General features: G+C 25.5%; 7 protein-coding genes across 11 annotated transcripts; 2 read left to right on the forward strand and 5 right to left on the reverse strand.

Moving 5' to 3' along the window:
- Positions 1 to 151: 151 nt before the first annotated feature.
- LOC117163188 (uncharacterized) lies at positions 152 to 1,342 on the reverse strand. Its single transcript, XM_033345242.2, has 2 exons — positions 913 to 1,342; positions 152 to 743 (listed from the first exon to the last, which is right to left on the reverse strand). Exons 1-2 carry the CDS (start codon positions 1,097 to 1,099, stop codon positions 538 to 540), a joined length of 393 nt encoding a protein of 130 aa, XP_033201133.1. The 5' UTR covers positions 1,100 to 1,342; the 3' UTR covers positions 152 to 537.
- Positions 1,343 to 1,594: 252 nt separating this feature from the next.
- On the forward strand, positions 1,595 to 5,563 carry Rrp1 (Recombination repair protein 1). The gene is made up of 10 exons (XM_033345211.2): positions 1,595 to 2,150; positions 3,265 to 3,363; positions 3,598 to 3,676; positions 3,817 to 3,873; positions 4,077 to 4,337; positions 4,412 to 4,538; positions 4,612 to 4,755; positions 4,827 to 4,970; positions 5,058 to 5,238; positions 5,321 to 5,563. Exons 3-10 carry the CDS (start codon positions 3,635 to 3,637, stop codon positions 5,436 to 5,438), a joined length of 1,074 nt encoding a protein of 357 aa, XP_033201102.1. The 5' UTR covers positions 1,595 to 2,150; positions 3,265 to 3,363; positions 3,598 to 3,634; the 3' UTR covers positions 5,439 to 5,563.
- Positions 5,564 to 5,696: 133 nt separating this feature from the next.
- rasp (protein-cysteine N-palmitoyltransferase Rasp) lies at positions 5,697 to 8,258 on the forward strand. Its single transcript, XM_033345134.2, has 7 exons — positions 5,697 to 6,117; positions 6,197 to 6,378; positions 6,457 to 6,888; positions 6,970 to 7,110; positions 7,178 to 7,395; positions 7,466 to 7,800; positions 7,934 to 8,258. The coding sequence occupies exons 1-7, from the start codon at positions 6,000 to 6,002 to the stop codon at positions 8,035 to 8,037; spliced, it is 1,530 nt and encodes a 509-aa protein (XP_033201025.2). The 5' UTR covers positions 5,697 to 5,999; the 3' UTR covers positions 8,038 to 8,258.
- LOC117163108 (uncharacterized) lies at positions 7,792 to 14,489 on the reverse strand. 2 transcript variants are annotated; one of them, XM_076618707.1, is made up of 8 exons: positions 14,430 to 14,489; positions 13,706 to 13,880; positions 12,684 to 13,064; positions 12,221 to 12,603; positions 12,040 to 12,151; positions 11,384 to 11,828; positions 8,323 to 11,298; positions 7,792 to 7,990 (listed from the first exon to the last, which is right to left on the reverse strand). In XM_076618707.1, the coding sequence occupies exons 2-7, from the start codon at positions 13,752 to 13,754 to the stop codon at positions 9,867 to 9,869; spliced, it is 2,802 nt and encodes a 933-aa protein (XP_076474822.1). In that variant the 5' UTR covers positions 13,755 to 13,880; positions 14,430 to 14,489; the 3' UTR covers positions 7,792 to 7,990; positions 8,323 to 9,866. The 2 variants fall into 2 exon arrangements, with proteins under 2 accessions (XP_076474822.1, XP_033201015.2); XM_033345124.2 differs by lacking the exon at positions 14,430 to 14,489 and having other exon boundaries at positions 13,706 to 13,962.
- A 226-nt stretch (positions 14,490 to 14,715) lies between these two features.
- LOC117159375 (uncharacterized) lies at positions 14,716 to 19,495 on the reverse strand. 3 transcript variants are annotated; one of them, XM_076618708.1, is made up of 9 exons: positions 19,358 to 19,495; positions 17,855 to 17,964; positions 17,507 to 17,658; positions 17,177 to 17,395; positions 16,987 to 17,106; positions 16,690 to 16,925; positions 16,561 to 16,630; positions 16,032 to 16,471; positions 14,716 to 15,963 (listed from the first exon to the last, which is right to left on the reverse strand). In XM_076618708.1, the coding sequence occupies exons 1-9, from the start codon at positions 19,363 to 19,365 to the stop codon at positions 14,850 to 14,852; spliced, it is 2,469 nt and encodes an 822-aa protein (XP_076474823.1). In that variant the 5' UTR covers positions 19,366 to 19,495; the 3' UTR covers positions 14,716 to 14,849. The 3 variants fall into 3 exon arrangements, with proteins under 3 accessions (XP_076474823.1, XP_033195040.1, XP_076474824.1); XM_033339149.2 differs by lacking the exon at positions 19,358 to 19,495 and adding an exon at positions 18,214 to 18,343; XM_076618709.1 differs by lacking the exon at positions 19,358 to 19,495 and having other exon boundaries at positions 17,507 to 17,773.
- Positions 19,358 to 25,212, reverse strand: ABCB7 (ATP binding cassette subfamily B member 7). Of its 2 annotated transcripts, XM_033339158.2 has the most exons (12): positions 24,865 to 25,001; positions 24,346 to 24,619; positions 22,606 to 22,839; positions 22,340 to 22,547; positions 22,065 to 22,231; positions 21,717 to 21,995; positions 20,733 to 20,907; positions 20,509 to 20,666; positions 20,277 to 20,440; positions 20,077 to 20,206; positions 19,698 to 19,973; positions 19,358 to 19,632 (listed from the first exon to the last, which is right to left on the reverse strand). In XM_033339158.2, exons 2-12 carry the CDS (start codon positions 24,601 to 24,603, stop codon positions 19,381 to 19,383), a joined length of 2,301 nt encoding a protein of 766 aa, XP_033195049.1. In that variant the 5' UTR covers positions 24,604 to 24,619; positions 24,865 to 25,001; the 3' UTR covers positions 19,358 to 19,380. The 2 variants fall into 2 exon arrangements, with proteins under 2 accessions (XP_033195049.1, XP_033195067.1); XM_033339176.2 differs by lacking the exon at positions 24,346 to 24,619 and having other exon boundaries at positions 24,865 to 25,212.
- On the reverse strand, positions 22,893 to 24,339 carry LOC143302715 (SET domain-containing protein 4-like). Its single transcript, XM_076618712.1, has one exon. It carries the CDS (start codon positions 24,148 to 24,150, stop codon positions 23,296 to 23,298), a length of 855 nt encoding a protein of 284 aa, XP_076474827.1. The 5' UTR covers positions 24,151 to 24,339; the 3' UTR covers positions 22,893 to 23,295.
- Positions 25,213 to 25,513: the final 301 nt, after the last annotated feature.

Genomic DNA, 25,513 nt, shown 5'->3' on the forward strand with positions numbered 1-25,513 from the left:
GAGTTTAATTAATGATATTTACTATTGTAACTGTAGTGCCTATGAACTGCCTATAACTATTATAACAATATTATTATAATACTATTATTATTATAATACTATTATTATAATATATCATGTAGAATATGTAAAGATTTACAATTAAGATTAATTTAAGAAAAATCAATTAATTGTATGTATTAAATTATTCAAATATATACATATATACATAATATATAACATACATAAATATATACATATTTTGATATACAAATAATATAGAGGAATAATTATGTATATTTATTTTTATAAAAAGTTAATTATATGTATAATAGAGGGGGTATTAATATTTTATATAAAAATATCTACACACACATGTATAAATTAAAATATAAATATATGTATTATGATAAGTATTACTTTGCATAATTAGCTAATTTTTAGTACATTACATTAATAATTAAAACAATATGAAATTGATAATGATTATATATTAAAATTTTTTTCATATGAAGGATTAATCAGTTGATTTCAGTAGAATTTATAAATATAAAAAATTTATGTTATTAATGCAGCTTGTGCTTGTTTCTTAATATTGTCTGCAAGTTTTCTTATTTCTTCGTTATCAGCTTTCAGCTGTTGTTCTCTTTCTGCAAGGGTAGTTTCCAAATATCTTAACTGTTGTTTTATACTTAAATACATCTTTACCTTCTGATAGGTATCAGAAGTATTTGTGTTTATTGAATGTTCTCCAAAAGTTTTATCTGGGAACAAAATTTTTATTTTCGCATAGATTAATATTAATAAATAATGACACAATTGTTATAAGAAGTAAACATATATAATTAAGCAAACAATGAAGTTACGACTTGAAACATTAGTTTAATATTCTTATTACAGTTATTTATAGTAAAGTAACTAAGTAAATAATACCTTTATTAATTATTTTAAATGCTATGTCATCTATAGGAGCATTATTAAGGTCTTCTAATATATGTTCAGAATCCGGAATATGAGGTCTCGGTGGTAAATTGTTCTTTTTATTACTAAACATATTTAATTTGATGATGTATTCATACAGGTACACATAATCACTTAAGTCTATTAACATTAATATCATACGAGCTTAGCATAAGCAAATCTGTATCAGAAAGATCAATAGAAAGGTAGATATTTCGTCTGTCTCAAATCCTTCCTTCTTCCCCTGTGCTGGAATTTTTTCTTACAGGGATAAGACACATAAGTACAACACAGAACCCACGACCACGGTCATATAAACGGCACTACACTTATATACTGCCGAAACCTAGGAAAAACCGTCCGAAAATTAAGTTGTGACTATTTATGAAAAATCAACATGGAGGACAACAAGGTTCTCGTTCTGCGCATGCGTGACATGCTATGAATATTACACAAAACACAGGCACTTTATTCATTTCTGTCTGTCTCGTAAGAACGCAAACTTTGTTGGTCTTCCATATTGATTTTTTAAGACTCAATATTCGGTCGGTTTACCCTAGCGAATACCGAAACGTGATCGAGATCTATTTATATGATCGTACGATGGAACCTTAAGGGGGGGGGAAGGTTTTAAATTTTTTTTTGCATTTTTTTATTTTTTTAATTGAATGCATAACATCTTAAGAATATTGTGTCAAAATTTCAAGTCGATTGGAGCAAAATTGACGAAGTTACGAGTATTTTTATACATGTCGGATGATATTACCTACTCGACCCGAGCGTGCTATTGTTACTTCGCAGACATTTTTTTCTCTATATAATACCTAATCTTACCCCCAGATCTATTTATAGTACTTAACGACTTAAGTACAAACCTCCTTATACCTGTACTGTATATTTTGTCAGTGTAGAGTAAAAAATTTAGTGTAGGAGTAAATATTCTATTTTCATTAAGTTTTGTGTTAAATTATTACTAAAATGCCTAAAAAAGTTACTAGATCTGATAGACAATCAACTGGTTCGAGATTATATCGACCTAGAAAAATTGTACCTCCGCATAAACGTAAATACGAAGGCACTTCAACAAATAGCGCGTCAACTAAAAAAATAAAAGTGACTGTTGAAGATCAAATTACGAAGGATCATGAAAAATATTATAGGATAATTGATTTTTTATTAGTCTTTTCAACAATTACTACGCTAGTGAAGAGGTGAACCGATAAAATTCGCTTATGAACGTTTTATACCAGATTTTTTAGTATTCAAAACTTTAAAGCGTTTTCCCCACAACTCACGTTTTCAAAGTCGGTGCCCCCAATTACTTCAAAACTACTGCACCAATCCTGTTGAAATTTTGAAAACTACTTCTGTACATAATTTTCGAGGTAATGCTGTAGAGTTTTTTCAAATTTGTTAATTATTTTTATTTTAAAATAACAAATTAGCCGAAAATTTTCGCACAAAATCGCGTTTTTTCCTTCAAAGTGTTCCAAAAAAGTGAAAAATTGAAATTTCGAAAAAATCTTCGCAGCGTTACCTGGGGAAAGCTGTTACCTAACGAATGAACTTTAACTTTTTGATTTCTGATGACCCAGCACCACGTTCTGAGGGGCACCGCAATTATACTTTTTTCCGAGACACGTCCGAAAAATTGCTGCCATTGCCGTATTTTTTAATATTTCTCCGTGAAAATTTTATACAATATTCTTCGAATGTCATATTTTAATGTACTATTGGTTTTAAAAAAAAAATGTTAACTATATCGTCAGAAAAAATTCACAAAACATGCCTTTTTTGTACGAATTAACCTTAAACCCCCCCCCCCCCCGTTAAACAGACCATGGCGTGTATAGGCAGGTATAGCCAATTGACCACACAGGCACCAGTCACCAGCTATTACATCTATCGATGCTTTGACATGCATACTAGGGTCTAGGCCCACTTATTGATACCTATAAGCTCTCATATAGTCGTTAAGAAGGAAATTAAGATTACATCAAATGAATTATAAAGTTACTGATGTTTAAAGTTGGAATACTCTCGTACCAACTTAAATATATCTCCTTTAACTAAGCTCCTTCTTGGAAAAAGTATCATCAATGCAAATTATGTATACATATTAAATGATGCATAAAAATTATGAAATGAAAATTTTTTGAGATCAAGAAATATAAATCATTTTCACTATCTTTCGATGTAAATAGTGTGTACTATGTTGAAAGAGAAATAAACAATAAATTATTTTTGATATTATTTAAATTTATAGAAATTTGTATTAAATTTAAGATCACATAATATTTTTCTTAATAAATATATTTTTTTCAGAAATAAATTACGTAGCTATATACTATTATCATAGAGGAAATTCCTCTCTACTATTATCTGCTATTACTATTACTTCACATTCACATTTCGTATTACCAGGTATCACATTTATTATACATTTGTTTTAAATATGTATCTTATCATTTTATAAATTTCTAAGTTTCAAATTAAATATAAATTTTAATATTCTATCTATAAATTTAATAATTCAATTATGGTAATTAAAAAATTCATAATATAAAAGAACAATATATGCAAGATATTTAATTTAAGAATTAATAATTCATCTTCCTAAATACGTTGTCTGTCTTTATGTAAATTTTTCTCTTTTAGTATACGTGTATGTTAAACAGTCAATTGAATTAGATTCATGATATCGCGCAGTTTTCAAACTTCCTTCAGGATCGTGCCGGTAACGTACTACTCTTTGTGTGTTATATCCTTTATATGTTTTAGATATATTAAAATAGATCAAACATTTATGACATAGTAAAATAGAATAAAAAAAGTCATTTCGATATTGTTAATATCATAATATAAATAATTTTTTAGCGATTTCTGTGTAACAACGTAATCAACATGCCTCCAAAACAAACTCGAACTCCAAAGGTTAGACAATTAAATAAATCATACTTTAAATATTTTTATCAGTGTAATAAAACAATAATTTTGTGTTAGGATATATATTTTTATAAATGTAATTGCAACACTTTGTTCAAGATGTTTTATGTAATTCAGTTATAGAATATGTTACTGCAAAATATTGAGTAATTTATAAAAGAAATATTTATTTTGCTTTTATTTTGAATCAGGAAAATTCTATGGAAATTAAAAGTGAAAAAAAGAATAAAGTAAAATCAGAAGCAACAAAGAAAAGGTCTAAACGTAATACAGATGATAACGAAGAACCTACTGCAAAGCGTTTCAAAACAGACAAAAAATCAGTTTTGAATAGAATAGATACAAATTTAAATGAAATTGATTTTGGTTGTTCAAAGTTAAATGCAAAAGGAAATAAATATAATTTAAAAATTTCCAGTTGGAATGTTTCTGGCATAAGAGCAGTCATTAAAGTATGGTAACAATTTTATTATATTCTGTAGCTTTTAATGAAATTTTATGTCAGTTTGATATTATATTGATTTAGAAAAATGGAATGGAATATATGTTGAAAGAAGATGCAGACATAATTGCATTACAAGAGACCAAATGTGATAAAAATAAGTTACCTGAAGAAGTTAAATTAAATGGATATCATTATTATTTTCTTGAGAGTAAGGATCTTTTTTTTAATCTATTATAAATTTTTATTTATAAAATAACAAATTATATATATGTTATAAATAGGTAAAAAACCTGGATATTGTGGTGTTGCATTATATACAAAAGAAAAACCAATTGATATAAAATATGGTTTAGATAATGTTGAATTTGATAGCGAAGGGAGATTAATTACTGCAGAATATTCAAATTTCTACTTAGTTAATGTTTGTAAGTTATTCGGACTTTATATGGATAAAAATCTGTGGATATTATGTACTAAATTTTGTAACTGTATACAGATGTTCCTAATGCTGGTCAAAAATTAATAACATTGCCAAAAAGATTAAAATGGAACGAAGCTTTTAAAGCTTATGTAAAGAATCTGGATGAAAAGAAACCTGTTATTATTTGTGGTGATATGAATGTTGCTCATCAAAAAATAGGTAGAATTCTTTTTATTCATTAAATTATTTCTTCCTAATTTTTGAAAATTAATGAAATTATAAAAACTACTTTCATAATTCGTTTAGATCTCAAAAATCCAGACACGAATAAAAAAAATGCTGGATTTACAGAAGAAGAACGAAGTGGTATGACAGATTTCTTAAATGCAGGATTTGTGGATACTTTTAGAGCTTTATATCCTGATAAGGAAGGTGCATACACATTTTGGTCATATTTTGCTAATGCACGTAGTAAAAATATAGGATGGTGAGTATAAAAAATTTGTTTATTATGAATTTAAATATTAAAAATGTAATCTTCATATTATATTTTATAATCTTTTATATAGGAGACTAGATTATTTTTTGGTATCAGAACAAATTAAGGATAATGTTTGTGACAATGTTATAAGGGATAAAGTGTATGGCAGTGATCATTGTCCTATTGTACTTTACATTAACATATAATTAAATATGTATAACTGAATGCATATTTTATAATTATACTATGTGTTCAAGTAATTTACTAACTTTGTTGTATTTAACCTATTTATTTCGTCTTCTAAAAATAAAATTTTATTTGAAAAATATCATTTCATATTTATTATTACAGTAATAACATAAAATCCGATTTTTTTAATAGAAATAAATATTTACAGATAATGGATATCTGAATCCTTTTATTTTTCACTATACTGTGTAAGATACATTTCTAAGTAGTATTCAATATATTGAATTAATATAATTTTATTATTAACCTAACATAAATGATACTTTTGAGGCCTAACCTAATCTCAGATATAAAACTTGATACATTTTACCTCTAGTATTTACCACCATTTATGTTTTTTAAATAATTGTTTTCGACGGTTCTGAAATAAATTACAGTACCTTCATTCAAACCTCAATAAATCAACTTTTAACAAAATGTATAACGTAAAAATCTTACGATCCTTTATCAATAATGATTGAAGAATAAAAACAATAACTGTAACAAAAACAAATCGATAAATTTAATTGTAATTGGAAATGACTTCGGCAACGGACAGGATTATTAAATTATATAAATATGAAAGTTTCTTATATTTTCTTCTGTGGACTGGTGCAGTATTATATTCCATTTATAAAGTATTTTTAATTAATTCTTGTAAGAATTTAAGCATTTATTTTATGTCTATCTGTTATAAATGTATATCTATATTTCAAACTATATACATAACTTTTAGATTTTACTAATTATGATGATTTGTATGGTGATTTTGCACCAGGATGGACATGGATTGGAAGGAAACAAGATGTTTCTGATGAAGAATGGAGAATATGGGTACCATTGATGATAAAATTAATACCTTGGTTATTTCTACATCACTTTATCAGTCATTTTATAAAGATTATATCAAATTCTATGGTGTGACAATTTAGTATTATTCTATATTTTGTTATTTTTCTCTAATTATTTCACTAACAATGTTATATGTTTCTGCAGCTATTGTGTTGTTGGTACATCCTTATATCTTTATTATTTTTGTATTATTGTATTGGAACCTTCAGTATGTTATGTGCATTAATGCATCCAAGTATACTCTATATTTTAACATACAAACGTGGCAAATCTATTATATGGATGATAAATATATTATTTTTATTTATAATACATTTTCTTAAAATTCCGGGTGGTTCCTTCCAAAATACATTGAAATTAAATGATGAAGAACACTACATTTTAACTCATATATTATGTTGGGTTCAACTAAGAAGCATTAGCTACAGTATGGATAATATAAAATCACATTTAGAAAATAAATGTGATTATATACTCTTTTTTGTACAAAATCTTTTATACAAATTGGCATATTGTTTATATTTGCCTACATTATCCTTAGGACCACTAGTTTTATATCAGGAATTCATTAATTCTGTATGTATCATATTTTATTAAAATCGTGTTTGTTTTTAATTATTGAGAACAAATGAGAAATACGTTTTTACATTCTTACAGGTAAAAGGATCATTTCAATTTTTGAGACCTGCAAATCTTGGAAATTTTCTTTTTAATGTCATTAGATACATTTTCTGGATACTGTTCGCTAACTTGTTTTTGCATTTTCTTTATTTTAGTGCAATACAATATCATCTAGAGGTAAAATTATTTTTCTACATATAGTATTTTTCACTGAAAATCTATCTATTTCTTTTCATAAAAACAGGTTATTAAGGATTTAAATCCATGGGCTTTATATGGATTAGGATATTGTATGGGGCAATTTTTTTTAATTAAGTATGTCGTAGTATATGGACTCAATCACACTTTATGTGCAATAGATAATGTAAAAGCTCCCCCTCAACCTAAATGTGTAGCAAGAATTCATTTGTATTCTGACATGTGGAAATATTTTGATCAAGGCTTATACAAGTTTCTTATTAGGTATGATTGAAATATATAAATATGATGTGTAATTGTAACGAAAATTTTCAAAAAACAAAATATTTTTCAGGTATATTTATGTACCTTCATTGAAATCAAATTTTAACAAATTACTCGCCTCGTTTTTATGTTTTACATTCGTTTTTTTATGGCATGGGATGCAGATAAACATTTTTATTTGGGCATTTCTAAATTTTGTAGGATTAAATATTGAAAGTTTAATCAAATTAACTGGTAAAAACAAATATTTTTTAAATGTACGAAAAAGATATCTGTCAGAAACAAATGCGAGACGATTTCATTGCATCTTAGCAAGTCCTCTATTAGCAATTTCTGTAATATCTAATTTTTACTTTTTTGTTGGAGAAGAAATTGGAAATATTTACATCTCTAGAATACTACATGGTACTATTTTATTGTATTTTACAACTTATTTACAACTTTATTATTTCAAATAAAAGTGAACAAATATGTATTATATAATTTTTGTGTAGTTCACAGAGTTGTTTACTTTAAATTTTTGCATGTTTCATTACAGATACATGGTATAGTACATTTGTATTACTCTTCTTCCTTTATTGCTGTTGTCAAGTTTCTATAGATATAAAAAATTGGGAATTACAAAAATATTCAAAACTATAAAAAGCTGAGAATTACACATCACTATACAATATATTTTGAGAAAATGTATATTTTGTTCATAATTATATTATCAAATAACTTTTAAACATTTTATTGTTTTAAGTACAAAATGAGTATAAAAATACAATATATAACTAAAATTACTTTTTATATTAACATTGTTATAAACCTTTAACGTTTATTACAAATGATAATAAAAAATTAGTACAAAGTATATGTATGAATATTTTTTATGTAATTATTATTGTATTTATGATATACTATTAATAACCAACTTTATCATACCTGCAAGGCACATTATATTTCGTAATATATAAATTTTTGCGAAAATAATTTTTTACTTCTTTCCTTTTATGTTTTATATAATATTTAATCAATTCATTTGTTTACATGTTTCTACAGTGATACAGGAAATGCTTCTGTCTTATTCATATACCTTAAGACACTCACATTTTTATTTTTGAAACTTTACATTAAAATATATTTTCATTAAAAAGTTTTAGTTGTACTTTATCTTTAGAAAAGATATACAAATTTTTGTACAAATTTTCAATATTAAGCTTCAAGCAGTAAAAAACCCGAATTTGTTATTTATGCATGTTAATTTCACTATTATTTTTATTCATTGATATTTATAATCATTGTTTTGAGCGAAAGAAAATTTTTAAAAGTCACCTACGTATAATAATTTGAGTTTTTAGAATTTATTTTTCTGTAATGAAATACTGCAATATAAATTACTCAACTATTTTCAGAAAATATATTCAATATATTATATTATTCCTTGAACATTAATATCTGAAGATAATAATAATAAATTGTTTATATATTTTTATAAGAAAACGTTGAGAATATGTATAATATCAAGAAAACTTTAAATTTTTATGGAAGACATTTTTGAGCTATATTTGAAGAAATATAAGTATTTCAAAATATTAAAAAAGATAGCACAATGAATGATTATTTGCTGTTTACATTTTGCGATAAAAATATGATCTATATGTATAAAAGAAGAAAGTGTGCTACAAATAGAAACAAGTAATACATTCTCCATAAATTGCTTAAAATAAATATAAAATATAATAAACAATATTTTTGTAATTCATTTAAGCAAAATATATGAGAACTTGGAAAGCAACCACCAGTGATATTAAAAATTTCTGTTTGACTAAGCAAATTATGAATTTGTACTACATTTTCCAATATTTGGCACACAAACAAATATAATTGTTATTAAGTATCTATATTTCTATTGTAGTAAGTAAATTAATAATAACTTTTGTATAATTGATTTGTTAATATATACATAAAAAATTGTTATAGAAAATTTAATAAACGCTATTTTTTCAACTTTAACATCTGGAATGCCTAATAAAAACTTTGTGACATCTATAATTTGTTTCCAGAAATTATAGGTTAAACAGTTTTAGAAATAATTTTATGTCACTTGAAAACAATATATGTGTATGTATATATATAAATGCATTTTTATTCAATTTTTAAACTTTATTATATATCAAAGTTATGCTAATACTGTGTTTTGTATGATTGAAATCATGTAAAAATATTTTATTAAATGCATTCTTTTTTGAAGAATTATTATTATATATATTGAACTTTCTTTCTTCAAATAATAAAAAATTATTAAATCTACACTTCTTCTAACAATATTTACATATACAAAAATTCAAAACGTTATTGTAGTATTATTTATACTACAAGTGTATTTTTATTAAAACTGTATCTATAGAAATAGGAAATTTATCTTAAAATTATATCTTTTTTAATGCGAATGCCTGATTCAGAAAAAATTAAAAAACTTTTAATGCTTACTTACTTTTCTCAAATATCTGTTCTTTAATTTCAGTATCAGCAGTATTATTTTGATCAATTTTAAGGATATTATTTTGTAACGTATTATTGGTCAACAATAAAATTGTATTTTGATTTTCATTTTGCTTTACATTAATAGCTTGCATGTGTTTATTCAAGAGTGTAAATTTTTTACTTTTATTTAATTGTGTTTTTGATTGGGTTTGTGGAAATATATTAATGCATTTATTTTGTACTACTATACTAGTTAAAGGTTCATTATGAATATATAAGCGTTGCTCAACTTGGTTTAATAACTTTTGATCTTTTTCAAAAACATAATTTGGAGATACAATCACTCGATTCTTTATCAAATTTGTTATAACTGTTTGATAATTGCTTAATTTTTTATCTTCTTGTAATAGACAATCTTCATTTTGGTTCGCTAAGGTATCCGTAATTGATATTGTTTTATTAGTAATTTGATTAATTCCTTGCAATGTATTTAAATCTATTAAGTCTTCTGAAACAATCTCATGGGTCTCCATTTCTTGAAAAGGTTTGCAATTAAGAGTAGTAATATCACTATTTTCTTTTTCATATTTGATATGTTCTTGACTAAGTATTATATGTTTATTGCTATCTTTGTTCTTCGTTTTAATATGGGTATCTACTTGCATTAATTTTGTTTGTTGTTCACTTACAGAATTATTGGATTCTTCATCAAAATAATTTTCAGTTTCATTAATTATTTGTATAGGATTCTTAATTTGATTTTCAGAAAACTTAAAATTTTCTTGAAATTCTATACTATTCTCATTTTCTAAATCATTAACTAAGTTGCTATATTCTACTTTAATATATGATGGTGTTTCATTTATATTATGATAAATTATTTCAGGTTGACCAACATTATCATGACATATAATTTGATTATTTCCATCTTTAACTATTTCTAACTTAATATAAGAACCACTTTGCAACTGTGGCAGTTTATCTTCTACTTTATCTGGATATTCATCTGATAAACTATTTTCGTCTTTATTAAAAACTCTATTTTTTATAGATAATTCAGTCTCTATCGATTCAGTCTTATTTAAATGAGGTTCTGAACACACCTCGTAAGTTTCAAAACAATTTTTAATAATTTGTATTGTATCACTTGATTTCCAATTTTTATCACTATCAGTGGTATCATTATTTATAATATATTCCTCAGTTGCAGTATTTTGTAATTGGTCATTATCATTTTGACAATGCATGATTGTTTTTGTTGCAATTATGCCCTCATCTATCATGTGATCTTTATTTATATTATTCTTTTTCTTTCTATTAGTTCGAACTTTTTGAAAATCTTCTTCCGACAGATACAGCAACTCTCCAGTAGTTGTTAGAACTTTTCCATGTCTTGTTTTTAAATGACGTTTGTAAGTGTTTCTTGTTTTAAATCTGATTAATATAAAAATATCTTTTTTAATAAAAAAGTGTTATATTATAAATATTTTTAATATATTGTATTCTACATTTTGCTTACCGTTGTCCACAATCATCACATCCAAATGGTGCTTCACCAGTATGTCTACGTCTGTGTTCTCTGAAATGTGATGGATGCCTAAATTTCTTTCCACAATCAGCGCATGTAAATCGCGTCTGATTTTGATGAATTAACATGTGATATTTCAAACTATGTCTTCTCGTAAAAACTGCTCTGCATATACGACACTCATATGGTTTTATTCCAGCATGACTGCGATAATGAGACACCAATGTTGTAGGTGCTGTGAAACTTCGTGGTGGATTACAAATTCGACATTCGAGATTACTTCCAGTTGGATTTCCCTTTTTCTTTATACGATCCATAAAAGCTAATGCCATTTCTCTTTCCTCTTTACTAGTACCTATAAATTTTGCTTTCCCTTTGGGTTTACTAGTTATAATTTCTGTATTTTTGTCACCATTTTCAGTTGGCCATGATATTTCTGGAAATAAACCAAAATATTTATATTACATATGAATAAAGAAAAATAAACATAAATGTATGTATTTATATTATATAAATAAAACACACGATAATATGACACATATAAAGTATTATAGTAAGAAAATTGTATTTATTGTACCATCTGTACATTTCAATGTTTTCGGATATAATACATGTATTAAAGTATTATAAATGTTTTATCCAGTTACCTGGCAAATAAACGGTATCAGATTTTTGATTGATTTTTTCTGACAATTTTTTGTTAATACGTGGATATTCTTTCATATGAACACTGTCAGCACCAACAACCATAAGTACAATCTACATAAGGAAAAAGATTGTATTTAAAAATTACACAAATTATATTTTTATTTCATATTTACTACTTACATTTTCATCTGTCACATTTTCAAGAGAATTGTTAAATGGTGATGTTTCTTTCTTGCTAGGAATTTCATCTTTTAAGCGTTCAAAATAACTATGATCTCCAAGAACTTTAAAATCCATTCTTTCTGTATCTTTCTGTTCAGAATCATGTATTTTTTTTGAATTTTCTACTGTTTCGACATTTTTCTTTTTATCTAATTCATTAAAAGTAGAATCATTTAACAGAATATTTCTTAAGTAATTTGTTGATTTTTCTGTAATAACATTCTTATTCTCTTTATTTAATGTTTCCTGCGGTTTCCGTGATTGTTGTAATCTGCTTTTCTTACTTTGAGGACTAATTTTATAATTTTTGTAACTTACTGACTTTGCAGTAAAAGTTTTATCTATAAAATATAATTTATGTTTTATAATTAATAGATAACTTCTTTCCTTATAAGCAGGTGTAAATGTTATGTTTACTTACACGCTTCTTTATTAGTTTTTAAATATTCTAAATGTTCTGCTAAATGTGCTTTAATAGACATTCTTGCTCTTCCTTCGCTTGCAAAACTAGTATATTTTTGTACACATCCAATGACAAGAGCACATGTATATGAGTATTGCCTTTTTAATTCATCACTTGTGAAAATAGAAAATTGTTTAACTAATTGTGATGCAGGCATAGAGAGAAGCTGTGGCACATTAAAGGTCAATTCATGAGCCTTCCTTTTTACATAATCTGTTTTTGACTTGCATTGTGATGGTAATAATAATTTACTACGCTTTTTCTCTGAATGTAACGTCTGAGATGCAACTTCTGCAAGCATATCTAATAATGCACCTGGACTATCATTTCCCATAATACCTAAAATGGTCATTATTGCAAAATGAAATGATTTTGTTATTATGGTATACTTTTAAAAAGTTTTTAGAAAAAATTAGTATATATTCATTTCGTAAATAAAACAAACCAGTTTATATAATAAAAAATTAATAGTTAATAATTAATAAGCCTACATTTTTCATTATTTAAAATATGACTATACAAATTTTGCAATGTGAAAGAATACATAAACTTATGGAATGAATTTTCGATTCTTTATTAAGGAGTTTCAGTGATATATCTTCATTTTATTCATCGTGCCAAATGTTAATATTTATTGAACAATAAATGTATAAATCTTTATTAACATTATGACATATGACGATCTTCGAAAAAATTCTTAAATATTAACTTTGTTATTCTATAAAAATAATAAAAAATTTTTTACATTTTTAATATTGCAAAATATTAAAATACTACGAAAAAATTAATTTTTATTTTTTTACATATGGAAATCAAATTTGTTTTTCAAGCGTCATTCTAGCAGACGCCATAAGGACGCCCAGCAGACGGTTTTTCAATTCTTCTTTACTATGTTCTTAACAAAGTATGTATATTTTTTATTAATATTACTACATTCAGGAGATGATAATATCAGTTACTTAAAACGAATAAACAAATACCTCCGTTATATGAATTAGAAGCATATTCATGGTTTATTTTGGTGTTCATTATGGGATTTGTATTCGCGGCGTATCTTCATTCCACTGCCTTCTGTGCACAACAGGTTCCTTTTTGTTGCTTCCTTGTTTGCTTCCTTTCTTGTCAATCCTGAGTCCTGAGTTCAGTATTGCCAATCTGTGAAACAAAGATCTGTATACGCATGTAAAACTTGATGTAAAAATTTGTAGTTTATTTTTATATAACCGAAAATGTTACATCTCCGAAGATGGTTATTTATTTAGGTAACAGATTGTGCAATTTACAAATAAAAAATTTCTATTTTGTTATCATTTATAATTAAGTACATATTACAATATTACAGGTAATATTAAATGTAATGTAAAATTAAATATAGTCTAAATATTAAATATGAGTATCCTTTTATTTTTAATAATCATGTTTTTAATATATATTATTGTTAACCATATCTTTTTGAATAAAATATTATCTATATCAGTTTCTTTATTCAAATAAGTGATATTATATCTACATAATGTCACCATTGTGACTAATTGAACTATCTTTTCAGTTGCTGTAGAAAACTCAAAATTTGTAGGCAACTATGAGTAATTTAAAGAATATATATACGTATTGATATAGTTATATTTTCAAGTTTGTAATTACGCGTTGTGAATTTGAGTATAATTTTAATTAATATATGTAATTTAATGTATTCTAGAATACCTTGTTTATTAGATGTTATTGTTTCTTTATTACCAACAAATATACAAAATAAATATAAATATAATTGATGTAACATTAATTACATAATACACATATATGTACACTCCACATATATTGACACTGAGAACCATAAAATAAATCTAATAATTTATAGACACTTAAATTATAAATATAATAGATATTTATTAAAGAACTAAAATTAGGGTAAAAGATGTACAAAGCTTTTAATAGCATATCCTTAAATAATTTATTACATTAAATAAGAAGTTCCTAACCTCTCATAAAATAGAGATGTACATGTATGTATAGTAATATCTGTATTATAAAAAAAATATAGTTACACACATATTATAATTATTTATATAATCTATGTTTTTTCCTTGCAGATATTTTAGTATTTTTCTTTTTTTCATTTATATTTCAGTGTAATTTATTACAATTATCTGTTGATTCATTTTTAATTACATCAGTATCAAATATATCTTTAATAATTTCTTGCTTTTTCTTCATGTGGGATGGTAAATCAGGGAACACATTTTCTATCATTTGCTTTTTTCTTGTTACATTATGTTTTTCATAATCTTGGTTTATAAATTCAATGTTTTCATTATTATCAATAGCTTTCATTGATGCTAATAACTTTTCTTTGTTATAATCTGTCATTTTTGTTTTTATATTGCTTTCAGACATAGTACTAACATCAGTTAATATATCATGAACTGAATCATTATCATGAGATTGTACATTGTGTGAAATCATATCAACATTTTGAAACTCATTCTTATTTAATTTATTTTTTGTTTCTAAACTATAGTTCTGTAGCAGCATATTTTCACTTAATATTCCTACTTCTGTTGTATCTACTTTGTTTATTGTTGCTTTATTTAAATTCTGTGAAGAATTTAATAAATCTTGTGTAGAAGATCTTTTTTGTGTACCATTAAAAAGAGTTTCATTCGTGTGTGATATTTTTGATTCAATATCTACTGGCTCTATATTATTAGTTTTGAATGATACGTCATGTCCATCTTTAAAATATGTTTGTAATGATGATTCATTTTTAAAATCATCTTTTTTCATACTTACATTATTAAATTCTTGTATTTTAGGTGGAGCTTGTTCACACATATAGTTTTCTATATTTCCTGAGTTTCTATATTCTGTGTGTATATCGTATTGAGCATATATGTTTTCATTTTGTACATTTTTAGTTTTTATATGCATTTCATCAATTAAAGATTGATAAACATTCTGTGATTCATTTAATATATTTTTTGAAGATGTAAATTTTTCTGTTTCTTTATCAGAGTCATAATGAGCTTGATTGTCATAAACAGATGAAATTAATTTGAGTGTATCATTTTGATGATTCACTGTCAAATAATGTTCAATTGATTGTTTTCTTATTTCAGATTCTATTTCTGAATCACTTACATAGGAATTTTTTCTTTCTCTTACTAAAACCCTCAATTTATTTCTATATTTACAATCAGAATCTTTTGAATCTGAAGTGTCATCTGCACTGCTAATTAATCTGAAAAATAATAAAATGTTACAATTAAATAATTATTTTAAATAAAAATAAATGCAAATCATACAAACCTTGCATGCAGTTGCTTAGAATTGTTAGTTGCATTGGTATAATTATTTTTATCATTTTCATGTTCATTTTCATTTTCGCTTTCACTACCTCCAGATGAACTGATAAAATTTTGACATTTTCGGTTGTTATATATTTTTCTAAATTTACCTGCGCTTATTTGATATTCCTCCTCCTCTTTATGTTGTTTTTCTAATTGTTCTGATTTTTCTAAACCTATTGAAAACTCTGAATTTTCGTTTATAGCTAAATCTATTTCCCTGGATTTTTCTTCTGAATTATTCAATGTATTTTTGTATGGCGATTTTTGAAGACGATATCTTCGTACTTGTTCCAAGTTTGTCATTGTTTCAGATTTTATACAGTCTAAAGTTTGATTTGAAATTATCCTTTCCTCTGTTTTGATGTTCTTTTCATTTAATTCAGATGTATGAAGCATGGGCTAAAAGTTATCAATATGAGATGAACATAATATCTATTTTCAGAAGATATAAATAGTATACACAATTATACAATAAAATTTATCTTTACCAAACTGTCTTTTTGGATATCTGTTTGCCATTTTTTGTTTTTACTTGGTATCTTTAATGGATTTGATGAGCTAGAAGAAATCACTGAATATGAAGAAATGATTAGTTTAGTATTATATTTTCCACATACCTAATATCTCTTAGGTTTGTGAGAGACTGTGTGCCAAAACGTCGATTCTTATCAGGAAACAATAATTGTCCACTATAATATAATCTTCGTTCTCTATTATCTAGTAAATTTTCTAAAGATCTTAATTTTTCTGTTGTTTCATCTAAATGTTTTTGTGTTTCTCTACGCTTAGAAATTTCTAGATGCAATTGTTGTTTTAAACTTTTAGTTTCAAGAGTTAGTTTTTTATGTAGTGTCTAATAAAATAATGAAATGTATAAATATTATGTAAGAAATCAGTTACAAATATGAGATTACCTGTATGGTATCTTGTTGTTGTTGTATTCTATGATTTAAATCAGAAACTTCTATTTGTAACTTTTCTCTCTCTCCCAAATTACGATCCTTACTAAGTTGTAATAGATGTTTATTTTGTGACTAAGGGATAATATATAACTATTGATATTTTCATTTTTTGTTTGAAAACGTTATATATATTAATATCTACCTGTAACTGTTGAAGCTCATTTTCTTTTTCCTTTAATAAATTACATGTTTCCTTTTGTAAAGTTTTTAATTTTTTATATTTAATCTGAAGTACTCTCAATTCCTCATGATGTGAATTAATAATCCGCGGAAGTTCAGCATTTGTTCCTTCATAACGTTTTAATGCAGAATCTTGTCTTTTCTGTAATGCTCGTAATAATTTGTTTTCAGTTGCTAATTCCTGTGGAAATATATAATTATATTCAATATGCCTGTAATTAACATATACTTGTGATATATACATGAATTTTAGAAATATGTAAATTTATATGATACAATTTGAAATCATTACATTTAATCGATAGTGAGCATCCGCCAACTGATTTTGTAGTTCTTTAATACGTAACATTTTTGCAGACAGAACTCTTTGTTCAATGTTACTCTTATTAGGTTTTGATTGTTCCAAAGAAGGACATTGTCGAACATTACTTTGATATGGTCGTACTGTATATTAAATATTAATGTTAAAATATTGTTTTAAACATCCAGGGATCATGTATGTTTAAAAGACATTGATAATTACTTCATTAATTTAAACATTAAAAATAAAATATAAATCCTTTAATAGTAGAATAAAGTGCCTATTAATTAATGTTTTATGAATTAATGTATTAATTCTTATTGAAATTTTAATACAAACCAAGTAGAGGATGTAGGTTTTTTTTCTTATAGGAGAGATATGCTATATTTTTGTGAGATGAATTAATTTTTGTTTCCACTGATGGCCTTCCTAAGTTAGAATTTTGTTTTCTGTAAATTATACATAAGATTTCTCAAGATCTATAGTAGAAAATACAATTTAAATATATAATGAATACGTAAATGACACAAATTTGTTATATGTGAAAAAATTAAATAAAAAAAAAATTAAATTGTAAAACAATATACATATATACTAAAATGTTTGTTACAGACACATCGTCAAAGTATTCAGTTCTCAATTTACATCACAAATATACATCAAAATATTTATATAATGCTTGGCACTACTATGATTACCTATTGAGATTCTTATGGGCATTAAAGTGTACTACAGGCAACGTAGGAACTTCAGTTTGCATGTTTTATTTGCAAATTCTACATCACAACTAGCATAGCTTTATAAGAACAAATTATTACATCATTATCCAAACTTATTCAAGACTAATCAGCATCCATAGTTGTTTTTAACCGGTTTCCAAGGTAACCAATGCACAACATTTCTCTAATCAATGTTGTTTAGAGTTATATGTATTTAAAGAAATCTGTTCAAATGAAAATACTTAAAAACATATTTTTGTAAATGACAAATGCATGTATATATATAAGGAATGAAATATTTCGATTTTATTTAAAAATATTTATATATCGTATATTACTATTTTGTGATAAATCTATATACAGGGTGGTTGGTAACTGGTGGTACAAGCGGAAAGGGGGTGATTCTACGCGAAAAAAGAAGTCAAAAATATAGAATAAAATTTTTTTTTCTTTTTAGAAAAATTTTTCCAACGAGACGTGATAAAGTGCACGCGTACCAAGTGAAAATTCAAAGTCGATTTTCTCGAAAACAAAGCCTCAAACGAAAAATTTTTATTCTATATTTTCGACTTCTTTTTTCGCGTAGAATCACCCCCTTTCCACTTGTACCGCCAGTTACCAACCACCCTGTATACATAGAATAAAGAGAAATAGTAATAATAATAAATTTTTACTTATCTTTTTATTTTCGTTCTATCGACTATACTTTTCAAACATTAATTGTGATAATAATTATACTTTGGAAATTTAACCATAGACTTGTAATTGTGTAACAAATTAAAAATATTATATATAATGCACATGTATATTATTATGTTACAAATTTTTATTATTACAAGTAATTTGCCTAATTTACCATTGCTAGTTGCATTTACAATAATACATTTATAATAATACATTAAATAATAAATATTTAATCTTACGTAATATTAATTTTGTATTAAAACTGGGAAATGTTCAATTAGAATCAAATCGACTTTTTGGAAATATTTTTGGTTCATTTTGATAGATTACGATAAACAAAAAAAATTATAGAAATAAGAATCTATTGTTTAGATATATATAGACTTCTCAGTATGTTCAAATGGTTAATTTCAAGTTCAAGATTGTATGACATTATTACCTGTGCATTATACAATTTCTGTTTCAAACTCCTGGAGTTCTACAGTTATTATCTTTTTCTTGACTAGATTTGAGCATTCCTATGTGTTGTGTTTCCCACAATTTGCAATATAAAGAATTTGGCACAGCTAATAAAGAGTCATGTGTTCCTCTTTCAATCAAACTACCATTATCTAATACAAAAATTTCATCTGAATCCATAACAGTGGATAATCGATGGGCTATAACAATGGAAGTCCGGCCAACAGTTGCTCTACGTAATGCTTCAAGAATATTCTGAAAGTATGTTATCAGAGTTAAATATTTATAGTAATAACATTTAACATATAATAGGAACTTACATGTTCTGTAATAGAATCTAGAGATGATGTGGCTTCATCAAAAATTAATATTGGGCTATTTTTTAAAATTGCTCTAGCAATTGCTACTCGTTGCTTTTCACCACCACTTAACTTTAAACCACGTTCTCCAACAGGTGTATCATATCCTTTTGGCCATTTAAGAATGGAATCATGTAAATTTGCCATTTTGGCAGCTTCAAAAACATCCTCCTTACTTTTAGATAAATTACCATAATGAAGGTTGTAAAAGATACTTTCATGAAAGAGAACAGTGTCCTAGAATAATTTGTTGATTTTAATATTTTAATTATATGTATATTACTAAATCTTTTTTTAATTAAAATTTATGATTTAAGTTGATAATAAATGATAAAATTACCTGAGGAACAATTGCTATTGATTTTCTTAAGATATCTAAATCAATGTCTCGAATATTATGCCCATTTATAAAAACAGCTCCAGAGTGTGGTTCAAAAAATCGGTATAACAATCTTACTAATGTTGTTTTACTAAAAAGCATATATTATTAATCAATACTTTACTTTTTTAAAAATTATGTATATTATATTTAAAACTTACCCACAACCAGATCCTCCAATAATAGCTATCTTTTTACCACTTGGAATAGTAAAATTAATATCTTTAAAAATAGGCTTGCCTTCAACATAGTGAAAGCTAATGTTTTTAAATTCAATATCCGAATTCTTTGAAGTTATATGAAAGTGCGTTGCATTCTCTTTAGACTGGTATTATATCATAAACTGTATTAATTACTTATAATCAATAAATCTTAGAAAGTATGTATAAGTACCTTAATAGCAGTATTCATTGCCATCAAAGTAAACATAGTTTGCATATCGATGAGAGCTTGTCTAACTTCACGATATACTGAACCCAAAAATCCTAAGGGAACTGATAGTTGGAATAAAAGACCATTAACCATTACTAAGTCTCCTACTGTCATGGTACCTACATTTAAATATTACATCAAAATTTACACTTTATGTTATGTACATTTAAACATTAAAAAATTACCCTCTATAATATTATTGGATGCTAGTACCATTATTAAACTAAGTGCAGCGCTAAATATAGCATTTTGTCCAAAATTTAGCATTGCTAGACTTGTACTTGTTTTAAGTGATGCAATTTCATATTTCTTCAACGATTCGTCATATCTTTCAGCTTCAAATTTTTCGTTATTAAAATACTAACATAAAAGATATAAAAATAAATTATTTATACAGTACAAATATTAGAATTGTATGGAAATATAGATATCGTAATTGAAGGATTTGTAGCAAGAAGGAGGCAGCTCTACTTTTTTTCATTTCGTTTCATTAAAAAAAATGTGATCTTAGACTTAGTGGAAAAAGGAATTAGCTCTAAGTAAAGAGGCACAACTAAATACATTGAGAATGAATTTGAACAAGTAAAAATGTTCAATATCAAAAAGCAAACATTTATAACAATGAATAATCTTCAATCAACATATAAAAACTTCTTACCATTAAAAGTTTCAAAATATAAAGGCCCGTTAGAACTTGCAAAGAAGTATATAACAAAACCAACTAACAACTAACTTCTATAACAAAACCAAAAAATTTCAGACAATAGGCTTCTGAGAGGATAAGTTATTTGAAGATGATTCTACACCATATACTTCAAATATCATTCTTTTTAAATGCATTAATCATTATAGTCATGATTATAATAAAATATAATCTCTTTTTAAATTTCTTTAATTCTTTTAGTAATTTACTATTTTGTTTCTATTTTTGGCACAAAAGGAAAGTAGCTCCAATATTGAAAATCATATTTATTGAACAATAAGAAACGTATAGATTTTATATTTAGTCTAAGAGTACATTAACATGTATATAGATTGACCATAAATTTATAACATGTTTGAAGCAGTACTTGATTTTTGTTGATTTGCTCAAATTATCTTAAAGTGGAGCTGCCTCCTTCTTACAGTAACCCATTCAATTGTAAAAATGAATAAAGTACAAAATATACCTTTACTGTTTCATAATTGATAAGTGAATCTATTGCTTTATTACTTGCTTCATTTTCTGCTTGATTCATAAAAATTCTAAATTTCGTTCGCCATTGAGTAATAGCCAATGTGAATAATGCATAAATTCCAACACAACTAAGAGCAATACTTGCATATTCTGCTCCACATTTTAAATATAAGACTGTACTAACTAATGATAATTCAAAGACAGTAGGAATAATATTAAATACCATAGCATTTAATACAAAATTTATACCACGACTCCCTCTATCTATTGTCTACAACAATTTGTATTGAATAAATGATTATTTCAAATAATAAAAATAGGAACAATAAAATTATCTTACTTTAGATAATGCTCCAGTTTGTCTACCTAAATGAAAAGCCATGTCTAAATTATGTAAATGCAAGAATACATTTTTAGCTATTTTACGAATAGAATGATGAGCAACTTTTGCGAATACTGCATTTCTCAATTCACTAAATCCAGCTGCACCAGCACGTGCTATTCCATCTGTTTTTCAATATGATAATATTAATAGAAAATATCTACTCTCAACAACTTATAAATCAGAAAGAATATTCTTTTTATAACAATAATTTATATGATTTTTGTACATACATCCAATAAGTAATGATGTTGCTACTGTTGCAACCGTATCTGATCCAGTTTCTAGACTTAAAATGGCATTACCAGTAGTTGCCATGTGTTGGGTATTAAGAGTATCTATTGCACATTTAAAAATGAAAGGAACGCCAACATTTAGAGCTTTTGCACCAACAAGTAAACCCATGGCTATTTTAACTCTTCTTCGAATATCTGGATCATCCTATGAATAGATATAGCTATATTATTACAATATTAATTAGGTCTCTAAGATAACTTACTTTTGGCCAAATATATCTAAGCATTGCTCTAATCATATTTGTAGATTTAATTGCCTCCCTTTCTTGAACATCAATACATTCATGGCTTAAACTAGATACACCAGGATGAAAACAATCTCTTTTTTGTTGTCCTGATTTTCCCCCAGTAAATCCAGGTATTACCAATGGAAATTTAACAGAACTTATAATAGATTTCTTTTTCTGTGTACGATCAATTACATTTCCACTGCAACACTATAAAAATAATTAAACTTGTATTGAACATTAATAAAAAATATTATTAAACATTTTAAAGATTCTTTAGATACTATTAATAATTTGTCAAATGCAAAAATATTTTGTTCAAAATTATAAATAAATGAAGATATATCTTATTTCACATGGTAGAAAAACAAATAAAATGTAATGAATAATGCTATTGTTTTTATTAAAGTAGTGTAAAGGTATAAATTGTTTGAATATGAGTCATACAAAACTCAAACTAATCAATTCTATCAAAATCATTTGGTACCTGAAACAGAAATCTAATCATGTATTCTGGAAAAATTAAGAAATTCTCAGTACATATTAGTTTATTAATTTATATAGTTTATAAACTTAGTTTCTAAATGACTCGTTTACAACAAACATTCTCCTATATATATATTACAAATTATATCTTTATGTTATCAATTATATATTTTCATCAAATTAATGAAATGTACATAGACTGTTATATGATTCATTTAATATTGTAATATATTCTTCTACAAGATTTATTGCAATTGAAAAACATTGTGTATAATATTTCAGTTTTTTCATAGTAGTCAAATGATTTAGTAGTCCATTTTTTTTCAAATTTAAAATTGGTTTTGCTATATTATATGCATCTATTATATCCTCTGACATAAATAAATTTCCATATAATTTTGCATTCCAATGATCTTTCTGTAATTTTGTATTCATTATGAATAATGTACAGAGTGCATTATAATTTAAACCATCTCTTGTAAATGCCATGTTTTGTTGTAAATTATTAGAAATAATGAAATCCAATTTAAATTTTGGGACATCAAAACAAACTTTTACATCAGAAATATCAAAATAAATTTCATCTAATGGATTATCTGATATAAAAAAGCCATAATGGACATATAATTTAAGACTATTATGTGCACCATAATTGATAAAAACTTGTGATCCTAAATTAAATGAATTTAAGGTAGCAATTTGGTAAAATTTATTCCCATTTTTATTTGTAACTACAGATGCATGTGTTATGGTATGTATATTATGATTAAATAAGTCTAAAAATGGTGCTAAGGCTAAATTATTTGGTTGTTTTATATTAATAGTAATATCTCGATTTTTCTCAATTTCAGCTGCATCTATGTATACAGCTCTTGTATTAACAATATAATATGCCCATTTGTATTTTGCAAATGTAATTATTTTCTTAAGATGTAAGTTGCAATGAGGACAATGAGATTCTCTATTTAACTTCAAATTATTCATAGATCTAATTAATAATCGAAAATCATTATGTATTTTATGGAACTCATTCATATAATCTGTAATTAATGTTGGTAACAAATTCTTTTCTTTTTGTGTACAAAAATCTGGATTTGTTAGATTTCGTGGTAAACTATTAATATAGTGATGCCATTTTGAAGCACTTTCTAAATGTGATTCGTACAAAATAAATACAGCTAATAAACATTGAGCACTATAATGTTCAGTGTTTGAAAATAAAATACTGACATTGCTTTGAGATAATGTACATGTTGTTATTAAGATTTCATAAGGTAGTTTGATCAATATATCATTAACTTTAATGTCTTTTAATGTTTTTAATCCTCGTCCTGTAATAAGAAAGTTAAATGGAACAAGATCATAAACTGATGAACAGTTCTTTGTTAATAACCAAGATCTAAGATGCATCAAACTGTCTTCTGTATTTTCTGCTATTTCTTTATTTAGCTTCTTCTTTTGATGACGTTTTCTTGAAGTTCTACCCATTATGTAAATGTTATATCTGCAGAAGCAATAAAGAAATGCTTTGAAATAAATACCTGTTTAATTAACATTACTTAACATGTTATATGTTATTTATTTATTATTAATTAATAAACATTTAACTAATTTCCATGATTTAAACTTGATACAATAATAATTGGAGAATTAGTAAACACCCAATATTTCAAAAAAACATTGTTATAAATCCTTGATTAATGTTTATAATATCTTATGAAGGTAGAATATGTAAATTAAAAATATTACCCTAATTCCAATGGCAGGGTATATTAGAGTACGTGTCAAAATGTGAGATAAAACTTCTTCGCGATAAGTAATTTGTCTTCGTGATTTAATTGAACACGTTACAAATGATCTGGTCCAGAGATTTTTTTCATTATATCCAGTCCGTAACATGCGACGACATAGAATAATACTTAACATTATGCTAGAAATATTTATTCACAAATGGCAATACAAAAGCAAAATTCACAAATTAGATTATTAGATCATGATAAAAATACAAATCTAATAACCCACACCGGCTATTGGCTATACAAGTGTGCTATTATATGTATATGCATTTAGAGTCTCTGATTGAATATACATATATGTACTATCAGAGAGAGATACTATCCATCTACCATTTATATGTTCAACATACGTACAAGTAGTATGTAGGTAATATCAGAGAGGGAATTCCTCTCTGGTAATATTTAGAAAGGTAATGCTAAGGATTAAGATGGTATTTTTATTAGATTATATGATTTATATTTACACATGATTGCCTTCATACATATACCTATGATACATCTTTTCTTCTCTGAACCAAATTGACTTAAGTTACATTACATTTTATATTAAAATGAACATTAAATCATATATATGTAATTTAAACAATATTTTTTAACTTTCT

This window comes from Bombus vancouverensis, chromosome 5 (genome assembly GCF_051014615.1).
Source record: "Bombus vancouverensis nearcticus chromosome 5, iyBomVanc1_principal, whole genome shotgun sequence".
NCBI lineage: Eukaryota > Metazoa > Arthropoda > Insecta > Hymenoptera > Apidae > Bombus > Bombus vancouverensis.